Source organism: Ictalurus furcatus, chromosome 3 (genome assembly GCF_023375685.1).
Source record: "Ictalurus furcatus strain D&B chromosome 3, Billie_1.0, whole genome shotgun sequence".
Taxonomy (NCBI): Eukaryota; Metazoa; Chordata; class Actinopteri; order Siluriformes; family Ictaluridae; genus Ictalurus; species Ictalurus furcatus.
The window spans coordinates 17,800,975-17,828,468 of NC_071257.1; the positions used below are offsets into that span (position 1 = coordinate 17,800,975).

At 38.5% G+C, this 27,494-nt stretch overlaps 3 protein-coding genes and 1 long non-coding RNA gene across 6 annotated transcripts; 1 reads left to right on the forward strand and 3 right to left on the reverse strand.

Moving 5' to 3' along the window:
- Positions 1 to 1,023: 1,023 nt before the first annotated feature.
- si:ch211-250c4.5 (coiled-coil domain-containing protein 110) lies at positions 1,024 to 3,194 on the reverse strand. The gene is made up of 2 exons (XM_053620104.1): positions 1,653 to 3,194; positions 1,024 to 1,533 (listed from the first exon to the last, which is right to left on the reverse strand). Exons 1-2 carry the CDS (start codon positions 3,148 to 3,150, stop codon positions 1,478 to 1,480), a joined length of 1,554 nt encoding a protein of 517 aa, XP_053476079.1. The 5' UTR covers positions 3,151 to 3,194; the 3' UTR covers positions 1,024 to 1,477.
- Positions 3,195 to 3,549: 355 nt separating this feature from the next.
- On the reverse strand, positions 3,550 to 18,433 carry atl2 (atlastin GTPase 2). Of its 3 annotated transcripts, none has more exons than XM_053621199.1 (13): positions 18,287 to 18,433; positions 13,737 to 14,077; positions 13,401 to 13,535; positions 13,207 to 13,311; positions 13,031 to 13,081; positions 9,984 to 10,040; positions 9,756 to 9,848; positions 9,536 to 9,674; positions 9,326 to 9,453; positions 8,374 to 8,430; positions 7,783 to 7,854; positions 6,977 to 7,408; positions 3,550 to 4,866 (listed from the first exon to the last, which is right to left on the reverse strand). In XM_053621199.1, exons 1-13 carry the CDS (start codon positions 18,357 to 18,359, stop codon positions 4,747 to 4,749), a joined length of 1,803 nt encoding a protein of 600 aa, XP_053477174.1. In that variant the 5' UTR covers positions 18,360 to 18,433; the 3' UTR covers positions 3,550 to 4,746. The 3 variants fall into 3 exon arrangements, with proteins under 3 accessions (XP_053477174.1, XP_053477175.1, XP_053477176.1); XM_053621200.1 differs by lacking the exon at positions 18,287 to 18,433 and adding an exon at positions 17,403 to 18,273; XM_053621201.1 differs by lacking the exon at positions 13,737 to 14,077 and having other exon boundaries at positions 18,287 to 18,374.
- Positions 18,434 to 20,667: 2,234 nt separating this feature from the next.
- LOC128605600 (uncharacterized) lies at positions 20,668 to 24,225 on the reverse strand. The gene is made up of 3 exons (XR_008385576.1): positions 22,859 to 24,225; positions 21,662 to 21,735; positions 20,668 to 20,792 (listed from the first exon to the last, which is right to left on the reverse strand). It is a non-coding gene; the product is annotated as an uncharacterized LOC128605600 (long non-coding RNA).
- Positions 24,203 to 27,372, forward strand: galm (galactose mutarotase). The gene is made up of 7 exons (XM_053621210.1): positions 24,203 to 24,497; positions 24,912 to 25,066; positions 25,212 to 25,418; positions 25,913 to 25,994; positions 26,407 to 26,557; positions 26,649 to 26,823; positions 26,971 to 27,372. Exons 1-7 carry the CDS (start codon positions 24,311 to 24,313, stop codon positions 27,046 to 27,048), a joined length of 1,035 nt encoding a protein of 344 aa, XP_053477185.1. The 5' UTR covers positions 24,203 to 24,310; the 3' UTR covers positions 27,049 to 27,372.
- The last annotated feature ends 122 nt before the right edge of the window (positions 27,373 to 27,494 follow it).

A 27,494-nucleotide genomic window follows, 5' to 3' on the forward strand; every position in this document is an offset into this window, starting at 1 on the left:
AGTAAGCAGTGTACTGAGGAATGGGCTAGAATTCCACACAGAGCCTCAATTCTTCATGGCATGGATTCCACAAGATGTTGGAAACAGTCCTTTGAGATTCTGGTCCATGTTGACATGATTGTATCACACAATTCTTGCAGATTTTTCAGTTGCACTTTCATGCTGTGAATCTCCTGTTCTACCACATCCCAAAGATGTTCTATTGGATTCAGATCCAGCAACTGGGAAGGCCACTGAAGAACACTGAACTCATTGTTATGTTCATGAAACTAGTTTGAGACGACTTTTGCTTTGTGACATGGTGCATTATCGTGCTGTCATTAGAAAATTAGGTACATTTTGGCCGTGAAAGGATCAGGTGGTCAGCAGCAATACTCAAATAGGCTGTGGTGTTCAAGCAACTTGATTAATTGGCATTCATGGCCCTAAAGTGTGCCAAGAACTTTCATTCCCCACACCATTACACCACTTCCACGAGCCTGGACTGTTGACACAAGGCAGGTTGGGTCCATGGATTCATGCTGTTGGGGCAAAATCCTCACCCTACCATCTGTATGCATCAGCAGAAAACAAGATTAATCAGACCAGACTACATTTTTCCACTAGTTAACTGTCCAGTTTTGGTGAGCCTGTGCCCACTGTAGCCTCAGCTTTCTGTTCTTGGCTGACAGAAATGGAACCCTACATGGTCTTCTGCCGTTGTAGCCCATCCGCCTCAAGGTTCGACATGTTGTGCATTCTGAGATGCTTTCCTGCTCCACACAATTGTACAGAGTGGTTATCTGAGTTTCTATAGCCTTTCTCTCAGCTCAAGCCAGTCTCCGTTGACCTCTCTCAAGACTTTTCTGTCTGCAGAACTGACACTCACTGGATGTTTTTTCTTTATTGCACCATTCTGAGTAAACTCTGTTTACTGTTGTGCATGGAAATCCCAGGAGATCAGCAGTTATCATAAATACTCAAACCAGCCTTAAACCATTTCAAAACCTTTTTCATGGACCTCTTCATATAGTCACGAAGGATTTCTGAAAATACTATTATGCTTAGAAGTCAGTCATAGACATATGATTATTGGTCACTTTAATAAATGACTTGTTTTGGTAGAAGCTGGCTAGATGTATTTGTTTATACTTATTTTTGTATTAAAATGTGTATCACTCCAAAGTAGTGCCAAATTTAGAGGCTGTTGTAAGTGGGATATGTTGATTATGTTAGCAGTAAGCCACATAAGTTTACTCATTAAGATAAAAATCAGACCCACTGCACTATTTTAACACATGGGAAAGGTTTACAAATATTCATCTGCATTTACAGTTGAGGGCAAAAGTTTGCACACCCTTAAGGCCGTTTCATCTGTGTTGCTTCAATATTGTTCCTTCATTCTCAAACGTAACAAGAATGTTAAAACAGTGTGTGTTAAGTTGATATTGTTCAGAAATGTGTTACAGTGCTCTGGAACATCTACTTTGGAAGCATGTTATTTCTGCTGGATGATTTCTTCTTCCTCCAGTTTCCTCCTTATATGCTCTATCACTGAAAAGAAAAAAAAAAAAACAAGCCAATTTTAATTCACTTCAGTGCTCTGTTAGTATGATTTCCACTTGATTCAAAGCTACATTTAAATATAATCATTTAATTTTTGTCATACTTACTGTCCATATTTGATGTGATTTGGCCAGCTGTGTTATTTGTCATGGTTCTGATTTGACGATTAGACGATATGTCTGTGATGCACATGGGTACATCGGTCTGTTCCAGTTGTTCAAGTCTCTGTGTGATGCGATCACTGAGACTAAAGTAATCCTTTCTCAAGTCTTCCATTTCATCCAGAAGCAGCTTTCTCTCATGCTCCAACAGACTCGCAGCCTCTTTCATTCTCTCCCCCTCCCTTTTGTTCTCGATCTCAGATTTGGCCTTTTCTTTTTGTAGGCATTGCAGCTCCTCTTGAATCACATGGTTGTCTTTTTTCAATTTAGAGACAACGTCACTTAAAGCCTCGCACTCTGTTCTCTTAGCTTGTAACTGTTCCATACAGGACTTGTGTTGTTCCTGTAGCTGATGTGTCTTCACTTTATACCTGTCATGAATTAGTTTTAATTCTTTTTTCATTTTGTCCAGCTTTTCCTCAGCAGTTTCTTTTTGCATTTTATAGTCATCAAGTTCTTCATGCAATTGTTTAAGCATCTTTTGTGATTCCTGCACACTTTTTTCTGCTTGTTTCTTTTCTAGCTCTTTAGATTGAAGTGCTTGTATGAGCTTCTGCTTCTCTCTTTGAGTATCACTTAACTGTTCTTTAAGGTTCCCACAATCAGCTCTTATAGATAATCTCTCGTCTTCAAGTGTCTGTATTGTCCTAACAAGTTTATTGTGTTGTTCCTCCATTGTCTTCATGTTGTTCCTGAGTTCAGAGAACTCTTGTTTTGCATTGTCCCTCTGTTCCTCCAGAAGAGCCTGATTCATTAGTAACTCTTCAGTCATCTGTTGTGTCTTCTTTAATGCTTTTTGACAACTCTTTTTCTCTGTACGTTCCTCTGAAATATGTTTCTTAATATTGTCAGCACGTCTTTTAAGCCGCTCATATTTCTCCAGGATTGCTCTGAGCTGCCTGATGAAGTGTTCATTTTTGCTCTTGGAAATGGAAAGTTGTTCCCTCATGTCCTCAAAGACGTGGTTAAATTTCATTGTAACCTCAAAATTCCTCTGTTCTTCACATTTCAGCCTTTCACTCATGAGCTGGGTCTCCACATCCCTTAGCTTTGAAATTTCTATCAGCTCATGGTGTTTTAGGAGGAGTAACCGAACAATCTGTTGATTTTCCATGTCTTTTTGTTGCAACTTTTCTTTCCAAACTCCAATAAATTCAGACTGTGTCCCTTTAAACTTGCATCCCTTTTCACTTGAAGAAACGGACACTGCAGTTTTTACCTCTGAATGATCAGAGCAACTCTTTGCAGGATGAGAGTTTCTTCTGGCATTAAGGTCCATCTGAAGGTTTTCCAATTCTGTATTATCCCTATTTGCATGTGGTGACATTACTGTCAGAGCCTTAAGCCCCAAGGTATAGATCCCAATATCATCTTCTTGCAGTTCTGTTCTGGATAAAATATCTTCCATCAATTCTATTGTCTGCTTATCCAAGCCATGATACATATTCCTGTGATTTTTGAGAAAAGCCCAAGAATCTTTTGTGTACTTAGCAGAAAAATTACGAAGAATATCATACTTAGAGTCTTCACAAGGAAAATCATGACCCCTAGCTTTTGATCTTAAAAGTCCATGTTGAATCTTCACCATGCCTTCAGAAAGCATTCCTTCAAAGTTCACTTTTCTTTGAAGGGCGTCGCTGTGTGAAGAATCGGTTGTTTTAGAACATGTTGCCATATTTTCAGGAACATTAGGAACTCCTTTCAAATGTAAGTGAGGAGTATATTAGTAAAAAATGTTTCATTCACTTTCAAATTTAATTTGTACTTCTGCAAATTATTTCACACAGATCCTATAAAATGGTTCTCAGATTAAATGAAGACTACAAACTATTTGAGAGTCGCTAGCTTAAATGCTTGGTTTTTGGCACTTTAGTTGAGCTGTTGTTATCTAAACATCATGTTAATGCAATTTTTTAAGCATATATATATATTTTTTTCCTTTCCTTACCTTTTCAGTCTTGCGGTTGCCTCTGCTGCCTGTGAAACTAGGCTATGGAGCCACTCGAACCCTATTGTTCAAACTGTTTAAAATGTCTGTCGCCATAGAAACATGGCCATAGCTGTGCCATAAAGGAGCAAAAAGGATTATTGTGCATTCATCAACGGCCTTCTAGTCAGTACAAAGCCCCTTAACTGAAACCCCAACAGCTACAGGCATAACCTTTTACACACTCAAACATCCTGGCAGCATAGAGACGGACTCAATACACGCCTGAAAAGCTTAGACTTAAACTTATTAACTTTTAGGATAATCCTAAAAACAAATAGTAGATCTGGCAGAGTAAAAACCACAGGTAAGTTATTTAAATATTTTTAATCACTTAAAAAATAAATTACAACACATCCTTAAAAGGCAGACAAAGCAAGTTATCCCACACATTCCAATGTAAGGTTGTGCATGATGTGACAAGTACTATGGCAGTAAATGAGCAGATGAATTTATATACAGTGTAGAACAATCTCTAATTACTCAATTATCTACTAACCCACCCCTCCCATTTTCTAGAAATATAATAAAAACTATTTATACATTCATGTACATGCTGGGGGTTATGATACAATTGAAAGTGTAGAGGGAGGAGACTGGTATAGAGCAGTTCTGCGTGGTTTTACAATCTGCAGTAGTGCATTTACTGAAGGAGTCATTTTTTAAACAAACAATTAAAAATTGTCATAGTGAGCAGTCAGACAATATTGAAACGGGACAAATATAAATTCAAACACATAAATGAATTAATAAATCTAAAAGGACCCAGGCATTAACTGAAACTAGTAAAATGGACAAAACTTTTTCTGATTGATTTTTTTATGGCTACTTCTAAAAGAAGAAGAAAAAAAACCCACAGGAGGTATGCCTGTGTTTCGTTACATTATAGTGACAAAGGTTCAGACACTCACTATATGTGTATATCATGTCTAGTCTGGGTTGTAAACTTTGGTTTTAACTGTTCAACCTAAGGGTATAAGAGTCCACAATAAAACTGTGCAAAAACACATTCTGTACACACTGAACAGGAGAGACATATGAGACAGCACGCTGTCAGTTGGTTTTTAACTTTGCAGTTTGCTTCACTTGTTCAGTCAGACTGGCTCTTATAGAGTTCACTACAGTCTGGCGAATATTTTCCTCCATGTATTGTTCAGTCAGTGGCTTCAGCACCTGAAGAGAATTGAAGATAAAGACAACAAGAGAAAGAATGCAAAATGAATACTAGGAGTTCACAAAGGTAGAAAACGAGGGAATATTGTCGTCTCCACTGAGACCCATTAATACAGAGGTAGAACAATCAAAAGCTCGTGGAAGGAAGATCTTTAGTTCAGAAGGGGTGCGACAGTCTTTACTTTGGCACAAACCTCTGCACAGCACAAGCACAAGGACTAGGATGCCTCCACTGCCTGCAAGTCTAGTCCTTCTTTTTACTAATTTGCATGCCTCAAATAGTTTTTAAAAATATATCCTGACCATGATTGGATCAATGCCAAAATGTCTGGTGATGACAAGGATGAGTCCATACAAATCCTACATTTTACCACATATTATTGAGATATTGCCCCAACAAGAATTTCCTACTGACAGACAGGCCAATGGCGAAAATCTTAAATAGGCCTTCCAAAACATGAATGTGCAAGCAACATCTCTGTATGACAAACAGGAAGGACGCTACTGAAGAAAGACCATTTCAGACATTTCACCTAGATCCTTTTCGACTCAATTACAAAATGTAGTCAGTTCATCTACTGGTTATGAATATAATAGGGATGCTCCGATCAATCGGTTGACAATCGGTATCACATTCTATGACTCGATTGGTAGTCTCTAAATTTGGCTGATCTCACAAACCGATTGCAATTTGATGACGTAAAATGTGAGGTCGCAAAATACATGATGACATTAAACTTTAGCGCTGCAGTCATGTCATCACCAGTGTGGAATTATTACGAGGTCTCAAGAAACAATTAAACATTCGCCGTATATTTCTAAAGGCCTATTAGAATGTTCATTGTAAAATAAATATCTGTTGTGCTTATTTATTTGATTCTCAATTAAAACAATAATCTTCAAGATTACTGTAAATAATATTATCAAGGCAACATTGGTGGTATTACTTTCTGGAAAGAAAAAAAAAGGTTAAGAGTGACAGTCAACAGAAAGCTTACATATCATTTATATAAAGCTTTAACGATCAGGATTGTATCGGCCGCTCATGATGACAAGAAATCGGTAATTGCTGCAAAAATCCTGATAATGCCATATACACTCTACAAACATTCACCCACTCATTGTTGAGACATCACGTTAACGAGAATCTTGGATAACTGCATGGACAACCAAAATCCCAAGTAACATAATGCCTAGTGGTGGAGGCCTAAAAATGGAACTAAATAGTCATGAGTATAGGTGGAAAATATGATAACAGCACGGTATAAACACACCAGGATGGGACATTTTTCCTCATCTAGTCATAAGTCTAGGGTGCAACAACCCTATCCACACAGGGGAGGTATGGCTGCAGGGTTTCATTCCAACAAGAAGTAACCACACGTGCTGAGCAGTTGAAGGCCAAGATTAACTGATTAAACAGGTCGAATAAGGTGTAGATCTTGTTTGGTTGGAATGCCGAAGGTATAAAAAAAAATTGATGGGATGAGGTGGTATGGGAAAGCCATATACAACAAGGAAAGTCAGCACTAAGAGGAAGCATGAAGAGTGCAGCTTCTTTAAGCTGCAATGCAGTGATGCTAAAATAAACCAGGACTCCTTGACCTATAGTAGTGACGGACACTTGGAGAACATGATCCGAGTACTTCCCTGGCTGGGTCATCTAAAATGTACACCAAGTAATTACTCATCTCAAGTGATCATCCTTAGAATTTAACCCTTAAAAGTATAGATTAATTCCATGTTTTTTCATATACATAAAATATTGCTTGATAATTGGTTGATAACTACTCAATAGTTTAGTCATTTTCATAGCTTGATCACACTGAACACTGCTCTTGACTGGAATAAAGAGTAGCTATAGGCATGTACTGATAGCTTTCCACTTATTACTAGTTCATAAAAAATAAATAAATAAATAAATAAATAAATATACAGTTTCTGAATTCAAATAACCAAAGTAACTACAATTTAACATACACACAAATATAATGTTGACTAAAAGCTTGGAATATACAGAGTGGACATTTAGTCTTGTTTCTAAAATTAATACACAAATCTTAGGTTTATTGTCAGAGTTAAAAAATAATAGGGATAAGGCTCCACCCACCTGCTCCCACAAGGCTTCTGCTGTAAGGTCTATAGCCACGCCCACTTCTCGATATTCGCCTGAATATCTCACATACGCCCATGCACACAGTGACGTCAAGGACACCCCCATCACAAGATTGGCCAGGACAGCGATCACTGATAAACCGATGAACCCTGTTACTGTTGAGATTATGTAGGCAGCAAACATGACAGCAAACAACGTTGCAGGAGTCCTTGCTGCATAGAAAATGTTCTTGCTTTCATTGTGCTTGATGAAATTAGCATAAGCTTCATCAAGCTCAGACTCCAGCTGTTCCTGGTACCGTTGGCTAAACTCAACACCTCCCATTTTCTTAACAGCACGGAACTGCTGGACAGAGGTTTGCTTTAGATCATCATGATAGCGCTGGAGGTCAACTGGTGCAATGTATGGTTTGTCTCCACCACATATCTACATATGGGGAACAGGAGGAAGAAAGAAGCCTTAAGTACCAAATTCCAATTGTTAAAAATGTCACTGATGACCCATCTCATAAGGAACATTCAATGTGATTCAGTGTTTAAAACAGAGTTATCTAGGCCACATTAAAACCTTCTATTTTTGTGCAATGGCCTCACACTATTTTGAGTTATCTAGGTGACCCAGTCAAATCACATTCCAGCTACGTTAAGAGAGAAATCAAGTCCCTATCCATCTTAGGACTACTTTTATAAAAGTTACTTAAAATCACAGAGTCAAGATCTTGTGTTTTATTTGAAGTCATATGTTACTATTTCCATAGTTAAAAACAGCATAAATAAATAAATAAATAAATAAAAATCTACCTGCTCCATGGTCCGGCTGTAAGCGTCCTTTGCCCCCGCCACAGCGGTCAAGTTGTTGGCTTCAGCAGTTGCCTAGAGGTTAAAAGCACAATGAGTGAAAGAGTTGAAAGAATCAAGTCAGATTATAGCAAAGTCCTTCTAGCAAAGCATGTACATGTGGCGGCCATCTTGGCAGCACTCCCAGGCAGTTATTTTCAGTCATACAAGACCCAGTTCCCATCTACCTGAATAGGGAGTGACCCATATACCAGAAATGGATCAACAATACGATCGTTCGAACACTGATTTGAAATGGCTATTAACATTCTACAAAAATGGAAATGTGGTCAAATAAGAAAGTTTTCCAATTTGTTCATGCTCCATAACTAATTGAGCAAAGCACTCTATAGCTGTGTCACTTTAAGAATCTGTTATACTGTTTTCTGGTTACATTATAGCCAACACAGTAATTGGATCTTTTTATTAGAGAGGAAAGGAATTATCTCCACTATATTAAGCATTACATAATGCCCATTCATATTTTATGCAGAGGGCTGTCACTACTCATATCACCTCTGATTACAGCTGAACTGTAGCATATTAGTAACATACCTGTAACATAGACTTTGGATGAGGGAGCTCCTCACCTTGGTAGATTTTGATGTATGCCTAAATACAAACACAAAGCAGATCAGATGTTTAGTTTGATTGGTATTTCTGAAATTAATCACCGATTATGAATACTGGCCCAAGTGAAACTTTATATACACTTATATAAATAAGTGTATACTGTGTACATTCTTTTTCAGAGCCCTCGAGAACAAACTTTCTATGTAGTTAATTAGGTAATCAAGACTTTAGAATTATATGGTGCTGTATAACTGATTAAGATTGTGATTGTGTTGACGGTCAAAGTAGACAACATTTCGGCTATATGATTTTGTATACTTTTGAACAATATTATACATTTTTAACATTAACCCATCATTCACTCATTCATCTTCAGTAACTGCTTTATCCTAGTCAGGGTGGCAGATCTGGATTGGATCTGGAGCCTATCCCAGCAACACTGCTGGCAAAGCAGGAGAATTCACCTAATCTGGGATGCCAGTCCATGGTATCATGCACACACATTCTCACACTCATTCAGACCCTGGGGTCAGTTAAGCATAACCAATCTGCCTACCTGCAAGCTTTTTTGGACAGTGGGAGGAAACTGGAGAACCTGGAGGAAACCCATGCAAACATGTGGAGAACATGCAAAAGTCTATACAGACAGTAAACCAAGCTCAGGGTTGAACCCAGAACCCTGAAGCTGTGAGGCGACAATGCTATCCAATGATCCACCATGCTGAACCGCAATAAATTTTTACAAAAATCACAGAGAACTGTAGGATTTCAAGGTCTTGTGGCTTTCTGGAAGCTCATGGAGCCCCTTGGACGAGGGGCGAATTGCCATCAAGTCCAGATATTTTGATTTTAGTACAAGACATTACTATGTTTGTAACAGTAAATACAATGCAAATTCTGTTTATACTTTATATGCTGATAAAATAAGCCTAACCTTGAAATACTCCAGTAGGTCCCTGCATGTAACCTTGGCACCATTAATCTCTTTCTCCACCAGGTTCTCAGGGGCCAGTAGTAAAGGCACCAGGTTCTGCAGCTCCTTCTTAAAATCCCCATCAATATCTGCAAAAAGTACTGAAACATTAAAGCACCATTTTGTGCATCTGTGTGCATTTTTCTTTTAAGTAAGGAAGAATACTCCAACCTCTCAGTCTGCCATCAAAGTAGGGATTGGTTGCAACCTTCAGGCCTGGGTGAGGCAGTAGAAAACAGTCGATGCTTGAGAAACATGAGTGGATGTGCTTCCTCACATTCTGTAGCTCTTCGTGCTGGTTCTGTTTCACCTAAACAATCAACACAAACATGTTTGAACTCAGTATAACTTCTGAATGCACAACAAAACCCATTTATTCTCCAGAACTCACCTGTAGTCGCCGTTCCAAGAAGTTATTCCCTCCATCAAGTCCATACTCATGCTCATAGGGGTAACACCAATCTCTGATCAGAAACAGCAGTTTCTGAAAAAAGAAAATTATTCAAATCAGCATAGTCAAACATCTTAAATAAGTTCAGAGTAAGCATGAAAATCAACTAATTTGCTCAACAAGAAAAAGTTGTAACCCACTCAATGTACAAATCAATGTGTTCATTACCTGAAATGGTTTTTCATAGACCTCCTCCATTGCCAAGCGACCATATTCTGTAAAAAGCTATATAAAAAGGACATATATAAAATAGACTGGTAGGCACCAAAGTCAGCAGCAGGATAATCCCTAAATCATGTCAGACCAAATAAAAGTGAGATTGTTTTAACTGCACACACAGTAAGCAAGCTCAGCATCTTTTAATGTTAGTGCAAGTGTAGATACAATTTACCAAATATCATAGTTCCACCACTGCAATCAATGGATTACTATAAAAAAGACAGCCTAAGAGAATGTATACAGTTGGAGAGACCCAAGCTCTAAGAGCTTCAGAACTAATGCTACCCATCTTTTTTTTGGTCTTTCAGCATAATATACATAAAGTTAGCAGAACAGCATTTAACTCTGCGCACACAGCCTTTTGATTCAACCAAGCAATTGCATAATAATTAATTGATACAAATTTGTAGAATTTGAATCCCACAAATTCAAATCACCTGAGGCATTGTTTCCTGATTTGAAATTGGGTGTGTAACTCGTTGCATTGAAGGGAAACAAGTCTGAATCCATGGCAACATTTTCTGATTACAATGCCACATCATGATACCACTGCACTGTGAATAAGAAGTCTTTAAAGAGAGTTGCTTTTGAGAGAGACTCTGATGCACAGAAAGAAGGGGGTAAACTCTCCAGTCTCATTATAGTCACACAGCAGTCGGCATGGTCAATATCTGCACTTATTGGTCATTTTCTACAGCTAAACCCAACATAGATGCTGACCGCAGCCGATCTGTTGCTACATAGTAAAAGTAGGTATAAACTAGACATACCCAATAAACTAGCAATTGAAAATATTTGGAATGCTGGGTGTGAGGTGGGAATACACCATGGATGTGACATCACAGCGTACCATACACACGCACACACATTTGCACTTGAGGACAATTTAGAGTAACCAATCTATCTAGCAGCATTTGTGGGGTATGGGAGGAAACTGGAGAACCCGGAGGAAACCCATGCAGACACTGTGAATGCATGTGAAACTCCACACAAACCTTGGAGCTGTGAGGAAGCAACATTACCGGATGCATCATTGTGCCACCCTACTTTTTATTAACTTCACTTAATATGGCACATACTCAATTGCACACAACTGCAACTAGGGTCTGGAAATCCTGGTGGAGAAAGACACAATGAAAATGGTACACGTCCTGTTCAAATGTGACGAGTGGAAGAAATTATAATATTAATAAATATGCCCCCCCCCGCCATATAAGTGTTTTGATCTGTGAAACCTGACAGAATTAACAAACAGTGTGTGGACACCTGACCATCACACCCATATGTAAGATTTCCCCAACTGTTAAGATAAAGTTGGAAGCGCACAATATAGAATGCCTTTGTATGCTGTAGCATCAAAATTCCCCTTCCTTAAAACTCTGAGGCCCAGATTTGTTCCAGCATTTTAGTGCCCCTGTGCAAAAAGCAAGGTCCATTAAGATGTGGTATCCCAAAGTTGAAGTGAAAGGACTCAAGTAGCCTAAGACCAGACCTCAACCCCACTGAACACCTTGGAACACTGACTGCATCTCAGACCTCCTGGTCTTAGAATAGTGCCTTCCCAGAAGCCTTCCCAGAAGACTGGAGCTTATTATAAACAGGGAGCAGCAGTAGCTTAGTGGTTGATTCGTTGAACTTCAGCTTGGAAGGACATGAGTTTCAATCCCAGCACTGCCAAACTGCCACTGCTGGGGCCTTGAGCAAGGCCCTTAACCCTCGACTGCTCAGTTGTAAGTTATAAATGAGATCAAGGCAACTCCGTGCAGTTCTTGCCTTGTTTTCAACTGAAGCTAAGCAGGGTTGAGCCTGGCCAGTAGCTGGATGGGAGACCTGCTGGGGAAGCAGGGGGAGCTCAGCTTGTGGTCTGTGTTGGGCCTAATGCCCCAGTATAGTGACGGGGATACCCTACTGTAAAAACAGCACGAAAACCTTCGTATGAGACGTTAAACCGAGGTGCTGACTCTCTGTGGTCATTAAAAATCCCCGGACACTTATCATAAAAGTGTATGGGTGTACCTCGGTGTACAAAATACCCCGGTGGCAAAATACCCCTATTGGCCCTCCTCCATCATGGCCCCCTAATAATCCCCATCTCTGAATTGCTACATCACTCTCCTTTCCTCTCCACCAATAGCTGGTGTGTGGTGGGCGTTCTGGTGCACTATGGCCACCATCGCATCATCCAGGTGGGTGCTACAAAGTAGTGGTGGCTGAGGAGACTGTAACTAAGTCACTCTAGATAAGGGCATCTGCCAAATGCCGTAAATGCAAAGGGGGACTAAAACTTTAATAAGATGTTGACAACGTTCATCTGGGCGTGATGGTCAGGTATCCACAAACTTTGGCCATATAGTGTACTTTGACATCTCTACTTGAAAAGAAATATAAATATATTGTACCAAAATCATGTTAGGATACTTTCTAACCTTACCTAGTCATGTTGGGTAAGGAGCCAAGTTAACCAATGTAGCACTAATTAAAGATGTCTAAAACCTAACCATGTGCTAGCTATGTGTACTTTTCTCACAAGCTGATTAAGTTTTGGATAGTTACATGTCATAGGAAAACAGACATAATTAGAAAAACTGAGAGGAGTGAAAAGTCAACAATGAGGTGTTTAAAATGCTGCTATTGACTTATCTCAGGTGAAGAGAGAGACTGATGTAGGTGCTGATAATTAAAGTGATAATGCTCACTTTGAAAACTTATAATTCTTTAAAATTTGGCAGAAAAATGTTTTGCACAAGTAGATAGGTAGGTGAACAGGGAAGACAGATAGGATGCCTTTCGGTGAAATTGGGATGGAATTTTTAATTGCAATTTTCTCCTTGTTCATTTTTAAAGTTAACCCAAAATGTACAATTATCCAAAGACATTTATAATGCTATAACTTTATTCTGGTTGAGACACACACAAATGGGAAAATTTTATAGTAGAAAATGTCAAAATCTGACCAAGGGTTTTCCCAGGTCACCACACATACATGCATCACATACCTGGAGATTCTGAAGGTCATCTTCTTGAATATTCTGTGAAAGATTATAAACCTAGGGCAAACAAAAGAAACACAATGCAAACATTAGTAAACACACATCCAGTAATTATAAGGACTTGCAAACATGCCTGAGTACATAAGGTAGGTCAGCTTTTTCTCTCTCCATCATAAACATACCTGTATGGAGCTCGTCATAGTGCTAAGGGCAAAAACTGTAGCACAGTCTTTAATAGTGGAATGACTGTCAAAAGCTCCCTGAGTATCAACCAGCAAGACAGCAACCTGAGGAGTAAAATGTTTTGATTAGACACTGATTTAGGACAAACAAGTTGTGATATAAGCAGATTATGAGTAAATGAGGCACATCTCACCTTACTGCCATCAGGCTTTTCCACCACAAACACTTCACTCCAGGCCTGTATTCCTGTTGTCTCTCTCTCACAACCCCCCCTCCAGGAGAAACCTGTTAGTGGCTCATCATCTCCTCCCATCCATGACTCAGATGACTACAGAATACGACAAGAACGAGAGACCTGAATGCTTATAACTGCCTTTTTATATAGAAGAACATTAACAGGCCAGGCTGGTTTTGCACTTCAGGGAAACAGTCATGACATGCCAGTGAAGACGAGGGCCATAATTACTGGCAGAATGCAGGTGATTTTAGGGGGTTGAGTATATAACATGCGGGAACATGCATAGCTAACCTGATTGTGAAAATAGCGTAGCATGAAGTCTAGCAGGAAGGATTTGCCCTTGCGAAAAGCACCAGCCACAGAGAGCACAACCGCATTGAGGTGCTTGATATGATCTTGCATTAGGATCTTCTCCAACGCCCCAGCATCTAATTCAAATTTATGGTCATCCTGATTTGCAACAACTATCTGTATGGGCCGAGCTCCTTCTGGGAATAGCTCTTCCTCCTCAGGTTTGAGATCTTCCTCCACAGCACATGGAGCAACTCCGTTTGTGTCAGGGCTTAACTCATCCACCCTGCTTGAATCATGAGAAGGACGACACAGTGGCACCTCCTCTACCCCAGTCATAACTGTGTAAATAATATAAGATATACAAAAGTTTGGTTGGCATAAACATGGTCATAAATAAAACCAGTGCTGCAGGGTTAACAACAGGTTTTGGGTTTTTTTTGTTTGTTTTTTTTACACTGAAACTGTAGCCTTGTACATAGCTCCTGTCTTATACTAGCTCTATTTGCACATTATGTAGTTCTGTGCAGAGATCCTGTATTGCACCAGTCCTGGCCACAACATTATTCCTATAGTATATGCGTACATAGACAGCATAACAATAATAAATAATAAAAGACTGACTTGAACCTAATGCTAGGTAATTAATTGACAGGCACTGAGCCATACATGCAACAGAGTTTATTTATAGAAAACAGAATTAAAATGAGACCAAGTACAGTCACTTGCTTCAAGAGTATCAAAAGCATCTGCTGAGTGCGGAAGAAGTCAGGACAGTCTGAAAGGGATAAAATGTTGCTGATATTCAACTAAGCCACGCACCTAAACATTTTACAAAGAGCTACTCCAACAACCTATAATCCTGTACTCATGCCTCCCTTTATCAAACTGCTGGACATCATGTGCTGGTTCTCAATAGTAAGACACTTTCCAACAGACTACTTGCTTGTCTGAAGAATACACCCAATTAATAAGTACATATATAGTGGCAATGGGTGCATTTACATGAGCAAAATAATCTGATGACTGTAAACAATATCAGATTTAGTAAATAAGTCCATCATTGTAATCTGATATGAAAACTTCAGGACTACAAGAAAGTCAGAGTCACAAAATATTTCTTTCAGTAGTTATGTTACAAGTAGCAAAGATATTGGTTTACTTGCATTTAGTAGTATCACCTTTAAAAAAATTACAAATGTGACCTAAACTATATAATCTTAGGTTTAATTTTAGGTTTAATGATGAAAATCTCTATTAACCCTAATTTATCAACATAATTTCAATGTAAGCAAGCCCTGAATTAGGAATTGATTGTGTGTGTGTGTGTGGTTGTCTGAGAGTGAGAAGGAGAAAATCATGTACTTATTTATTTTTCACACCAAATTGTTGAGGCCCCCGGGCGCCCCCTGGCGGCCCCCACTTTGAAAACCACTGAGCTATACCATGTGCAACACCAGCACTGGCAAATGCTTTATTTACAGTGGTGCTTCAATGTTTGGGAAAATTTCCATATTTCTGCATAAATTTGACCAAAAGCTTCATCAGTCCTAAAAGTAAATAAACAGAACTCAATTAAACAAACAGGGCCAAACCATGATACTACCACCATCATGTTTCACAGAAGGGATAAGGTTTTTATGCTGGAATGCAGTGTTTTCCTTTCTCCAAACATAAAGTTTCTCATTTAAACCAAAAGTTCTATTATAGTCTCGTCTGTCCACAGCATATTTTGCCATTAGCCTTCTGGCGTGTCCACGTGATCTTTAGCAAACTTTAGACAAGCAGCAATGTTGTTTTTGGAGAGCAGTGGCTTTCTCCTTGCAACCCTGCCATGCACACCATTGTTGTTCAGTGTTCTCCTGATGGTGGACTCATGAACATTAGCGAATGTGAGAGAGGTCTTTAGTTGATTAGAAGTTACCCTGGGTTCCTTTGTGACCTCATGGATTACTACACAGTTTGCTCTTGAGGTGATCTTTGTTGGTGTAACACTCCCGAGGAGGGTAGCAATGGTCTTGAATTTCCTCCATTTGTACACAATCTGTCTGACTGTGAATTGGTGGAGTCCAAACTATTTAGAAGCAGTTTTGTAAACTTTTCCAGCCTGATGAGCATCAACAATTCTTTTTACAAGGGCCTCAAAATCTCCTTTGTTCATGCCATGATACACTTCCACAAATGTGTTGTGAAGATTGTGACTTCACAATCTTCTTTGATAGATCCCTGTTCTTTAAATAAAACAGGGTGCTCACTCACACTTGATTGTCATCCCATTGATTGAAAAGATCGGATTCTAATTTTACCTTCTTTTATTTATTTATTGTTCTTTTAATGCCCGGTCAGCATCAATGGCTATAATGGACATTCCATAATTTTTATAGTATTACTACAACAATAAGATCTTTAAATAAAATTTCAACAGTGTCAACAATGACAGCTACATAAGGTCCTTCACTTTAACATTCCAGAAAAAATTCTAAGATCTTTCCTGGTGAGACATTTTGGAAGACTTCTAAATACATATTTTCTGAGTAAAAATGCTTTCTAGTGTTGTTAAGAGTAGGACAGTCTTTTAATATATGCTCAACAGTCATTCTTGCTTTACAGGAATCACATGTTGGAGGTTTTTCCACTGTTCAGTAGGAATGCATGTGTAAGTCTTGAGTGTCCAAAACGGCAGCTCGTGTATATGGTCTGATCGTGTCTGGATTCAAAGGGGGAATTACGGAACTGTCTTTCATTTATGCCAGGGTTGATTTCGTGTAGTTTGTTATGAACGTACCAGCCCCATTACAGTTGCCACTTTGAGATGTACAAGTTTATAATTGGTCTGAGATCTGATGGTGGGATTCAACACTCTATAATTCTCAATTTGAAGGCTTCCTTAGCAGCACTGTCTGCTTGTTTGTTGCCAGACAGCCCAAATGTCACCTTCAAACTAACTGTTAATCCTAGGGATTCACATACTTTTGCTACTCACAGATATGAAATATTTGACAATTTTCCTCAATGAATAAGTGGCCAAGTACAATATGTGTCTATATTCGTGTTCTCTTTGTCTACTTTCGGGACTTGTGTGAAAATTTGATGTCTTGGGTGATATTTATGCAGATAGATAGAAAATTCTAAAATGTTCATGACCTTGCAAGCACCACTGTAATTCAGCATTCATTCAGAGCTTCAAACTCAACACAATCCCTATTTTTAATCCATCATGTTATGTATGTTATGAAAAATCCAGCTTAGTCCGTTTTGCCAAAACACATTCTTCATGTGGTCAAACTTGTAGACTATCTTTACTAATGACCGTTGTGTTTCCTCTCACCAGAACACGGACTACCAGTCTGACCAGCCCAGCCTGTGTTTTGGCAGCTGGTCAGACTAAGCTAGAATTTTTCAGCAGGTTTGTATGTGTGTGTTTTAATTCAGTCACTTAATAACTGCTACAGCATTGCTCTGTAAGCAAACCCCATGGTGAGGCAGGGGTTACTATCGAGTTCTTGTGATGATTATGGTGTCGCTGGCCGCTCCAATTTCTATTCCCGGCTCGCGGAGCCTCGCGCTAAACCCTGCGCTTTAACCGCCATAAACCCGCACACACTCTGCCGCTAAATCTGGCCATTTCTTTCTCTAGGAGGACACAAAAACAAACAAAGTACACACTGTCTCAGTTCCGAGCGCGTCCCTTCGTCTGCTGTCTGTCACTGCAAAGCCAGGCAAAGTAAACGGCTGTTTGACAGTAACTCGAGCTGTGTAAACTTCGGAAACACACACATACAGTGAACGTAAATATCACGTAGAATCATTTCCACCACTTAAAATAATGTCAACAAAGGTCACAATTAAACAGCTTCAGAAACACACTAGTATTTAATCTAATTAAAACATCGTTTATAAGAGAGGAAAAAACACGGGGGTGAAATCTGAATCTAGACGTGCCAAGACAGAAAGTATAAACTGCAGTGTCAGTTTGCCTAGCTCGAGTCACATTTGTTATTTTCGGACTGTTACGAAACTCTTAACTCTCATCACACCCAACTAAACGCTATATAAAGCAAAACATTTACTATTTTTGTTTGTTTGTTTGTTTGTTTGTTTGTTTATTTATTTTTACATAAACCGGCGTGTTAAAACCCTGAGACTACGCTTAAAGTTAGTAAAGTAGCTGAAAACAGCGAACTCTTGGCACACGACTGTCCACACGCTCGTGCGTTTGCTGAATACACAAAAACCGTTACAGACCCTGGTGAAGTTCCTCCAGGGATACAAGCTTCAAATTCCTCTTAAGTACATTTCCATACCGCCGCAGAGAGACATGAGCTGCACAAAGCTTTCGATGTATGTGTGTCTAAGCAGTGCAAGCTGTTAGTTAACGCTACAGCTGACTGTTCATCAAGACAATATTGAACCTAGTGAAAACTTTCTCAATAACTAACTTTATTCTCACACACTTTCCATTTCTCTGACCAAAACTCTCACAAATCAAACGAATACAGTACAACACTACACATACACACTCCAGCTTATTTTCCCCGTCCCCTTATTACCTTCGTCAAGACTCTTACTCGTATGATTTGTCCCCAAGAAATCCCGATTTCTCCGGCCACTGCGCTCCGCCATCTTGTTCAGTTAAAATATCCAGCGTGACGTTCGCAGCTCATTTCCCTCTTTGAACTTGATCTTGCTTAGCCACGCCCCAACGACATGTACACGCGAACCGCGGCGCGGGGCGTGGCCAGTGAGGGGCGTGGTGTGAAAAAGATAGATTTCATTGGTTATTTCTCTGCCATTAACCGCCTCCTGATGACCTGCTCTTCAAGTCACATTTCACAATAGACTTTAAAGACAGGCATAAAATAGTCGTTTTACTCAAATATGAAACATTATATATTTAATATTGACATATGAAAAATCTAAAATGGATATATTTATAGCATGTGCAAATTCATGAAATGATCAACCTTACCGTCTTGAAGAAAAGTTTGTAGAGAATTACAAAAGCAGGTTTTTTTTTTTCCTGTGTAATTTTCTGCTGTCGACTTTGAGATGAGATTGAGAGTGAGACTGAGATTTTAGAATTGTCAAATGCTTGATTGTATGCCATCACATCAGCTGTAGGAAACTTATTTTTTATTTCTTACCCTAAAAAGTGCAGTGCAACAATGTCAGTACTTCTGACACCAAACAGTAGATCCTGCATTTGTTGATACCTAGTGCAATGCAGCAATGCAACCACCATATTGAAAAGGGCCATATTCAGTTGTAAACCAATGTGCATCTATGAAGTCTATGCTAGAACTTGTTTACGAAAGCCTCTCTTCAGTTGTTGGTAATTTACATGCATGTAGACTAAGCATGTTGTGATCTACTGACTGCGACTCATTTAAATGCAACTCATTTAAATCACCTAGGAAGCGTTAACTATATAGACATTCTATACTTGCAGTAATGGGGGATATTTAGACTGTTTTGACTTTGATTTTGCACTTTCATCTATACATGATTCATACTTTAGGTTTTTCAAAACCTACACTGCACGCAAATGATTTTCAACGTCCAAAGGCATGCAAAGATACACAAATCCTTGGAATTCTCAGAAACAAAGGTCACGTTACTCAGTAGTATTTTCAGGATGCTTTACAACGGAGCAGCCCATTCTCCAGGACAACAGAAAAATGCAGCCTACCTTGTCTGTACCCTTGACATGAAGACACCGTTATGGCCCAAGTCTAATCATAGCTATTGCAAGTTACATCATGAGAAACATACCAAATAAATTAAGTCAACTGTCCTCAAACCACACATTCACAGAGTAGTTTAACCACCCCAGACACATATAATTTCAAATATGAACATCAGCTGAGAGCTGAAAAGATCAATTTAAGGCTTTGGTAAACAATAATAAACAGTATGTTAAACAGTAAACTCACTTGCAAGCTAAAATTCTACCTTAACCCTTTTCTTTTTATTCACACTCTAAATACAGTTCAAGTCTAGGAGCTTAATCTGGATCTGTCCAAGATATCCTTTACAAGATAGTGGTAGCTGTTTTATTCCAAGGGAACCATTTATAAACCAAGGTATTGGGACAAGCCACCTGAGCAGTACCGATTAACCTCTTCACAGATTTTAAAAGTCTCTGGAACTGTACTAGAGGGATGATCACCATTCTCTCAAAAGATATTCCCTCAATTGGTCTAACACACTGGTCCATAATCTCCCATAGGTGTTCAATTGTGTTGAGATCTAGTGATTGCGAATGCAACAGCATATGGCATCATTTTCATACTTAACCATTATGTGAGCCCTCATGCCTTGTGGATGAGGGCATTGAGGGCATGAAGAGACCACTCCCATCAGGATAGAAATGTTTCATCATAGGATAAGGTGATCAATTAGAATAGCTTTGTATTGATTTGCAATGACCCTCCACTCTAAGTGGACACAAACCATTTGTACAGAAAAAATATTTTGTAACAAAGAAAGCGAAATGGTTGGCCATCCGTTCTATGAGTATGATCATCTTATCTAGTTTACCTTCTGCTAGGGTTTTACAATATTGTGGTTGAAATGATGTGGGTGAAAAAAATGGTTGAAATTATTCAGTTCAGTTCAGTTTTATTTGTACAGCAATTTTAACAATGTACATTTTAACAAAGCAGCTTTAGAGAAATATATAAATTCTGGCTATGAATTTTTTATGTATTCCTAATGAGCAAGCCAGAGGTGACTGTGGCAAGGAAAAACTCCCTGAAATGACATGAGGAAGAAACCTTGAGAGGAACCAGACTCAAAAAGAGAACCCATTCTCATCTGTGATAATGGATAGTGCAATTCAAAAGATACTAAATCATTTCTCTTTCTATAACTTTATATTATATTGTCAAAAAATGCAGTTGTGTAAACAGGAACTTATGAGTATGAGCATCAGTCATTTTTGAATTCATAATAGTTACCATAATGTGATAACATCCACAGTAATCTCCTGGTGAGCTTTAGGCTATCCATGTCAGTCATCCTGAGCAGCAGTGAGTGATATTCATGTGATGAGAACTTCAAAAACAAGTAGGACATCAAGATGGATCAGAAAGGAGAGCAGAAGGAGTCCCAGGTTACCTGAATTCACCATATACAAGATAGTAAAATACATACAATAATAATAATAAAAAAAGGGGGCCACAGCATGTCAGTGCTGTTGTAATGAGGTGATGTCAGGTAGTCAACATATAACCTTAAGCAATATCATATATTGTCCTGCAGGATGTGAATTTGGCATTTCTGATAAATGGGATCTTGTAGGAATGAGGGAAAGACATTGTGACCAGAACATTTATACTGGCCATAATAATATTAAGCTTCTACGTATTAACTGAATGCTTTTGGTTGATTGCAATTCTGCAGGCTGTTACACAGTGAGACTGAAAATAGGTTATAAAACAGCTAAAAAAGGATCTTCAGAGACAGCAATCTGGGGCTCCTCTTGTGTATGATGGATGCTAATGCTTTTTAGGCATATAAAAAGACATATGATATAAATGCTATTTATATTTATTTTATCCTTATTTTTTGAAAATAATATTGTTAATTATTTACACAACAATTTGAAAAGATCATCAGTTAGCTAGTTAGTGACAAGATGTACTAAGTCCCATTGATTACTTTCAAGTAAACATTTATATTTAACAGCAGTTATCTACTTGATTTTATAGTGCTATAATGATCACATGTGTGATGAACCTTGTACAGCACAGAAAATAAATAAAATCTCTCTCTCTCTCTCTCTCTCTCTCTCTCTCTCTCTCTCTCTCATACACACACACACACACACACACACTCCCTCCAGTCAGCTGGACCTTTTGTGGCAAGCTTAGGTCATTTGAGTCGTACATCTATTTTGTTGTGCCACATGCAAAGCAGCTCACCTGTAAAAACTCACATACTCTGCTCTGCAACCTTGGGAAGGCAGAAGGTAGATTTTCCTGTCGGCCATCCCAACCTATATTTTATATATATGTATTTATTATCAAATGTTTTCAGTGCCAACAGAAAGGCAACTTAGCTGTTGTCCTGCTATCACACAACATTCATGACTTTTTTTTTTTTGATTCAAATAAACCAATTAATTATATTTAGCTTTTTATAGCAAAATACCAAGTAAAAAATTCATTAAGTAATGGACATTAAATGACAAAAGAGGAACTATTCAGGTTAAATACTGGACAAAAGCTCTCTGGCTCATAATGCAGTACAATTAGGATATATAAAAGATATAACCTTTAAGAAGCATTAGATATCTAAATTGGGCCATAATGTATTTGCTAATCACTGTAAATAAATTTTTTTTATATACTTTTAAAAAAATTGAAAACATCTTGTCCAGGCATAACTGGTACCTAATTTTATAATCGTACGTCTCCTCCATGTCCTGGCACGTTTATGTAAATAAACATGCTATATATGTTAAGCAAATTCCTTAGTGCAGGCCTACTGCTGCTGCTAGTATAGACCATACACTCTCAAAACAGATCAGGTTAACATATAGTGTTTCAATTTAAATGTACATCCAGTTAAGGACAACTCATTTTACTTTTAACACAACCAGTGCATAACTATTATTTTTAACACAGTAATGTGTGATCAGATTTTTCAGAAAAATAACACAAATACTTCTTTATCTTATTAATACTACACTCATCTAAACCTGTCGCACACTAATGTAATCATGAGCACAATGCAATGGCAGTCCACAATGCAATTAGATGATCATTTAAAACATGATCTACCAGCCAGTTATGCAGTCTGAGACTGTTGTGTGTGAAAATCCTAGGAGATCAGCAGTTATAGAAAAACTCAAACCAGCCTGTCTGGCACCAATCATGCCATAGTCAAAATCACAGGGGTCACATGATGTGAACATTATCTGAAGCTGCTGGCTCATATCTGCATGATTTTATGGATTGCACTGCTGCCACACTATTGGCTGATTAGATAATTGCATGAATAAGTAGATGTACAGGTGTTCCTAATAAAGTGCTTGTTGAGAGTATTTGTCTCTTTATTATTTCCAAAAACCACTAAGGGCTTAATGTGGCTTAGTGCTTAACATATTTGCATCACACCTCTGAGGTTAGGGGTTTGCATGTTCTCTCTGTGCTTCGGGGTTTTCTCTGGGTACTCCAGTTTCCTCTCCCAGTCCAAAGACATGCATTGTAAGTTGTTTGGCATTCCCAAATTGTCCATAGTGTGTGCACAACTGTGCCCTGTGATGGGTTGACATACTGTTCAGTACCCTGAGTTCCCTGGGATAGGCTCCAGGCTCACCTGTGGCCCTGTGTAGGATAAGCTTTATGGAAAATGGATGGATGTTTCTTTAGAAATTAAGTCGGCTCGCATTATCCACCTAAAAGAGTCAAATCAAAGAATCGACTAGTTTGCAAACAATCACTAGTTCAGGCACAAAGCGGTGTTGACGCAAGGGTGATAAATGAGACTCGTGATTTTTCCTTCAGTCATACTCAAGTCCCAGATCTAAAGCTGGACTACAGTTAACTACAACAAATTTTTGAGCAGTTTTACCTCTAAACCTGCCAAATTTGATCTAAGTTAGCATGTAAGAATTCATGTGTGTACCAGAGTGCACAGTTCTGTGCCTAACTCGAATACGCGAATGGATTTATCTGTATTGAGAGCTATTTGCCGCACAGGCAGAATAGAATATATGTCAGAATACGGGTAGGAATAAAACACCACATTAGGCAAAGGGGATTTTCCACACAGTGCAGTGTCGCGTCATGGTGACGTAATTTGGTCACGTGTTCAAAGTCTGACTAGTTCTATTGGTGAATATGTTTACCCTTTTCTGTATTTGTTCACTCACCGATAAGAGTCGACTCTTTCGGTTCCCCAGCCCTCATTGCCATTTCTCCCCAAATTAGCCAAAGTTGTTGGTCTTTACCCATCGATGGTTTATATTTTAATTGAAAATGTCAGTTATTATCAGAATCATACTTAGTATTGCATTTGTCATAAAATCTATGTAAATGCATGCAAAAGTATTTTACATGTATCAAATACATGCAAATAGCTACATATTTGCATTGATTGATTGTTACGGCAGTCGTTCATCTATTTATATTTTTGTGGCACATGCTACCTCAGTCACACGGCGTCTCAAACAGATGTATCATGGGCATAGGTTTATCGAAACTGAACAGTTGAAGATTAGAGAATGTGCAGGTGTTACTAATAAAGTGGATGGTGAGTGTATATCATTGTGATGTGCCAAACTGGATGCTTTTTAACCACAGTTGCACTGTATACGATACATTAGAGAATCGTGAATACAGAATGCTGATCAATTGTCAGTGAGAACATCAAAGGATATATTTGTCTTGTCCTCGTTGAGGGGGAGGGGAAAAAACCCTTCAGACATGCAAATCAGCTCCAATTTTTCACAAGAGTCGATTCAAAGAGTCGGCACATCCCTAGCTGGTTCAGATTTTGAGCTCTGTTGTCGGCGAGCTACAACCGACTGACTTCAAAACAGTTTGTGTTTGTAGATTTATGCCGAGATGTCTGAGGTGAAGAAAGATGTGTTAACTTTAGTATTTGGTCAGCGCTCTGTTGAAAAATGGACACTGCGATCCAAGAGTGTCAGTGTAGAAATCATCTCTCTAGGCTGTGTCATATCCGCCATCAAAGCACTTGACCGGAAAGGACAAAGTGCGGATATAGTGTTGGGCTTTGATGATCTAGAAAGTAAGTTCAACACAGGTTTAACATTAGTAAATCAGTTTTGGTGGATCACGCGAAGGAATCTTTATATATTTGTATATCACGTGATCTTCCAAATCCTCTGCACTCGTGACCACTTTCCTGATGACCAAAACAAACAAACAAAAAAACCCAATAGAAACCTTCACAGAATTTGTAATGGTTATAATGGGAATTGTATTGGTTTTAATGGAAACTGTAATGGTCCCTGTTGGTCTCTGCTCGACCTTTGGACCCTTGGTGGCATGTTGTGTCTAGTGGATACCATTTTATACACCTTTTTAGAGGCATAACTTACTTGATTATTATAATGTACATTAAGTTAAAACTTGCTCTAAACTTAGACTGCATAATGAAAGAATAAATGATGGTAAGATTTCGAAACTTCTACATTTCTAGGTTATCTCACTAATTCTCGCTACTTTGGAGCTGTGGTAGGACGAGTAGCTAACCGTATTGCTAAGGGTCAGTTTGTAGTTGAGGGAAAAGTGTATAACCTGGCTATCAATAATGGACCCAGTTCCCTGCATGGTGGCATCAGGGGCTTTGATAAGGTAAGTAAACTTACCCAGGTTATATTTAAACTATGACAAAATAAATAAACACATTCTTGTCTGAAACTGTGTGCTGGTCTTATTTAGAAACAATTTCTACCTGTTTAGTTTTGTTACATTTTGTCACTTGGACTGTAATGTTCAGGCTGTGTGGAGCTGTGAGCCTGTGCCTAATGGAGTGAGACTGAGCCACATGAGTCCTAATGGTGATGAGGGTTATCCTGGCAACCTAAAAGTTTCTGTGACCTACACACTGGAGGAAAACACATTAAGTGTACAGTACTGTGCCCAGACTGACCAAACTACACCAATCAACCTGACCAATCACTCTTATTTCAACCTGGCTGGACAGGTAAGACAAGACATTTGCTGTAATATTGACATAATGTAATTTAAACAAATTAATGAAATGCAGAAAATGTGCAATTCTTTCCATAAATAGGTGACACTCACCCCATTTGTAATGTTTATTTCTGCACATTTGATTTGTAATGATTCAGTGAGTAAGCTGTACCTTTTCTTGTTGCTGGGTGATGGATGGCCTTTATCTTTTTTAGATTTAATAAGTCTCTGTCACCAGGAAATGTGGATACAGTGCATCTTTAAAAAAAGATTTAAGGTACATAATTGGACCATATTAGAGTAAAGATTTAAAAGGTGCTATATACACTATATACATATCTTGGTAAAAGATACATTCTAAAGGTACAAAAATAATGGTATCGCCCCAATGATGATAAATGGTACAGTTTAGTCCCCTTTTTTCTGATGGTGCTTGCTAAAGTGCAGAATGACAGCTATTTTGAAGAACAGAACCAGCAGTACTGCTTCTCTGTTTCATCTCAGGGTGCACCAGATATTTATGATCATGAAGTAAGCATCTCAGCAGAGGCATACCTGCCTGTAGATGACAACATGATCCCTACAGGTAGCTCATTATTTCCTGTCATTATCTTTAAACAAAATAAATTATGTTTCTGTGCCTTTTACAACAGTGTACTTTTACATTTTCAAGCAATGCAGAAACACAATGTTTGCTGAAGGTATGAAGAAAACTGAACACATTCATAAGAAATCTATAAAAATATAATAGGATACCCGTAGAGGTGATTGAGTGCATTGTTTTAGAGGTTTGACTGTAACATGTCCTCTTTAGAATGATTGATCCTCATGGCTTAATTTCTTAGCTTTATATTACTATTATATTCATTACATTGATACTGTCTGATTTATGGGTTTACATTGACCTTTTTGTCAGAATTTTACTTTGACAAGTAGTTAATTTTACAGCACATCTAGCCAGTGAGAGTACTGAATTCACTGTGCATCTCTTTTCACAGGAGAAATTAGACCTGTAGAAAATTCACTCTTTGACCTCCGCAAACCTGTTCTTCTGGGGTCTCGACTCAAAGAACTTCCTGGCCCTGGGTTTGACCACAACTTCTGCCTTTGGCTTCCAGGACAACATAAACAAGAGATGAAGTGTGCAAGGTAAAACAATTCTCATCTTTTCTTCCATATGGTTCCTTGTTGATCTTTAACATGACTGGCATGACACAAACATCCCTTGCTCCTGCTACAGAGTGGTTCATCCTGGGACAGGGCGTGTTCTGGAGCTGAGCACCACGCAGCCTGGCGTTCAATTCTATACCTCCAACTTCCTGGATGGGACAGTTGGAGGGAAAGAAGGGACGTCATACCCAAAACACAGCGCTTTTTGTCTGGAGACACAAAACTGGCCAGATGCTGTTAATCAGGTAATGAAATGCAAGATGTTGTCCTAACTTATGACCTGCTGCTCCACTTCTATATGATGTGTCTTTATAGAATCATCTTAAGCCAGAAACAGCGAAAGACATCAAAACTCAGATTAATGTTGCCATAATGTACTCTATTCCTTTCAGCCCCAGTTTCCTGAAGCTCTGTTGAGACCGGGAGAGGAGTACACTCACACTACACGATTTACATTCTCAGTGGTTTGAGACATAAATATACACAAAACAGATTAGTACAGCGATCTTGCCATTTGCAAGGTAAATGTGTGCTATAAAATCTGCAGGACAGCAGTATAAATTTCAAACACTTATGCATTTTGGTGAAATGAAGATAAGTTCACAGATCAGTTTCATATAAACATTTTTCAATCTGAAGAGAAATATTAAGATAAATTGCACTAACTTTTTTTTTTTTTGATCTTAGAATTTTTTTTAAATGGTCATTTGCTCGTTATCAGCGTCCAGCTGATATCTATGCAGTCCTATATGAATAAAAATGTCCAATTATCATAATAAATGACATTCAATACATACTGTCAGTTGAGTTTTTCATTCACTGTGTATCAGTGATTAAGAAAAGGCAGAGAATAAGAGAATGTCTAAAGAGCAACAGCAGTATCCATGCTAATTTTCAAGTAATGTTCCAAATGTCT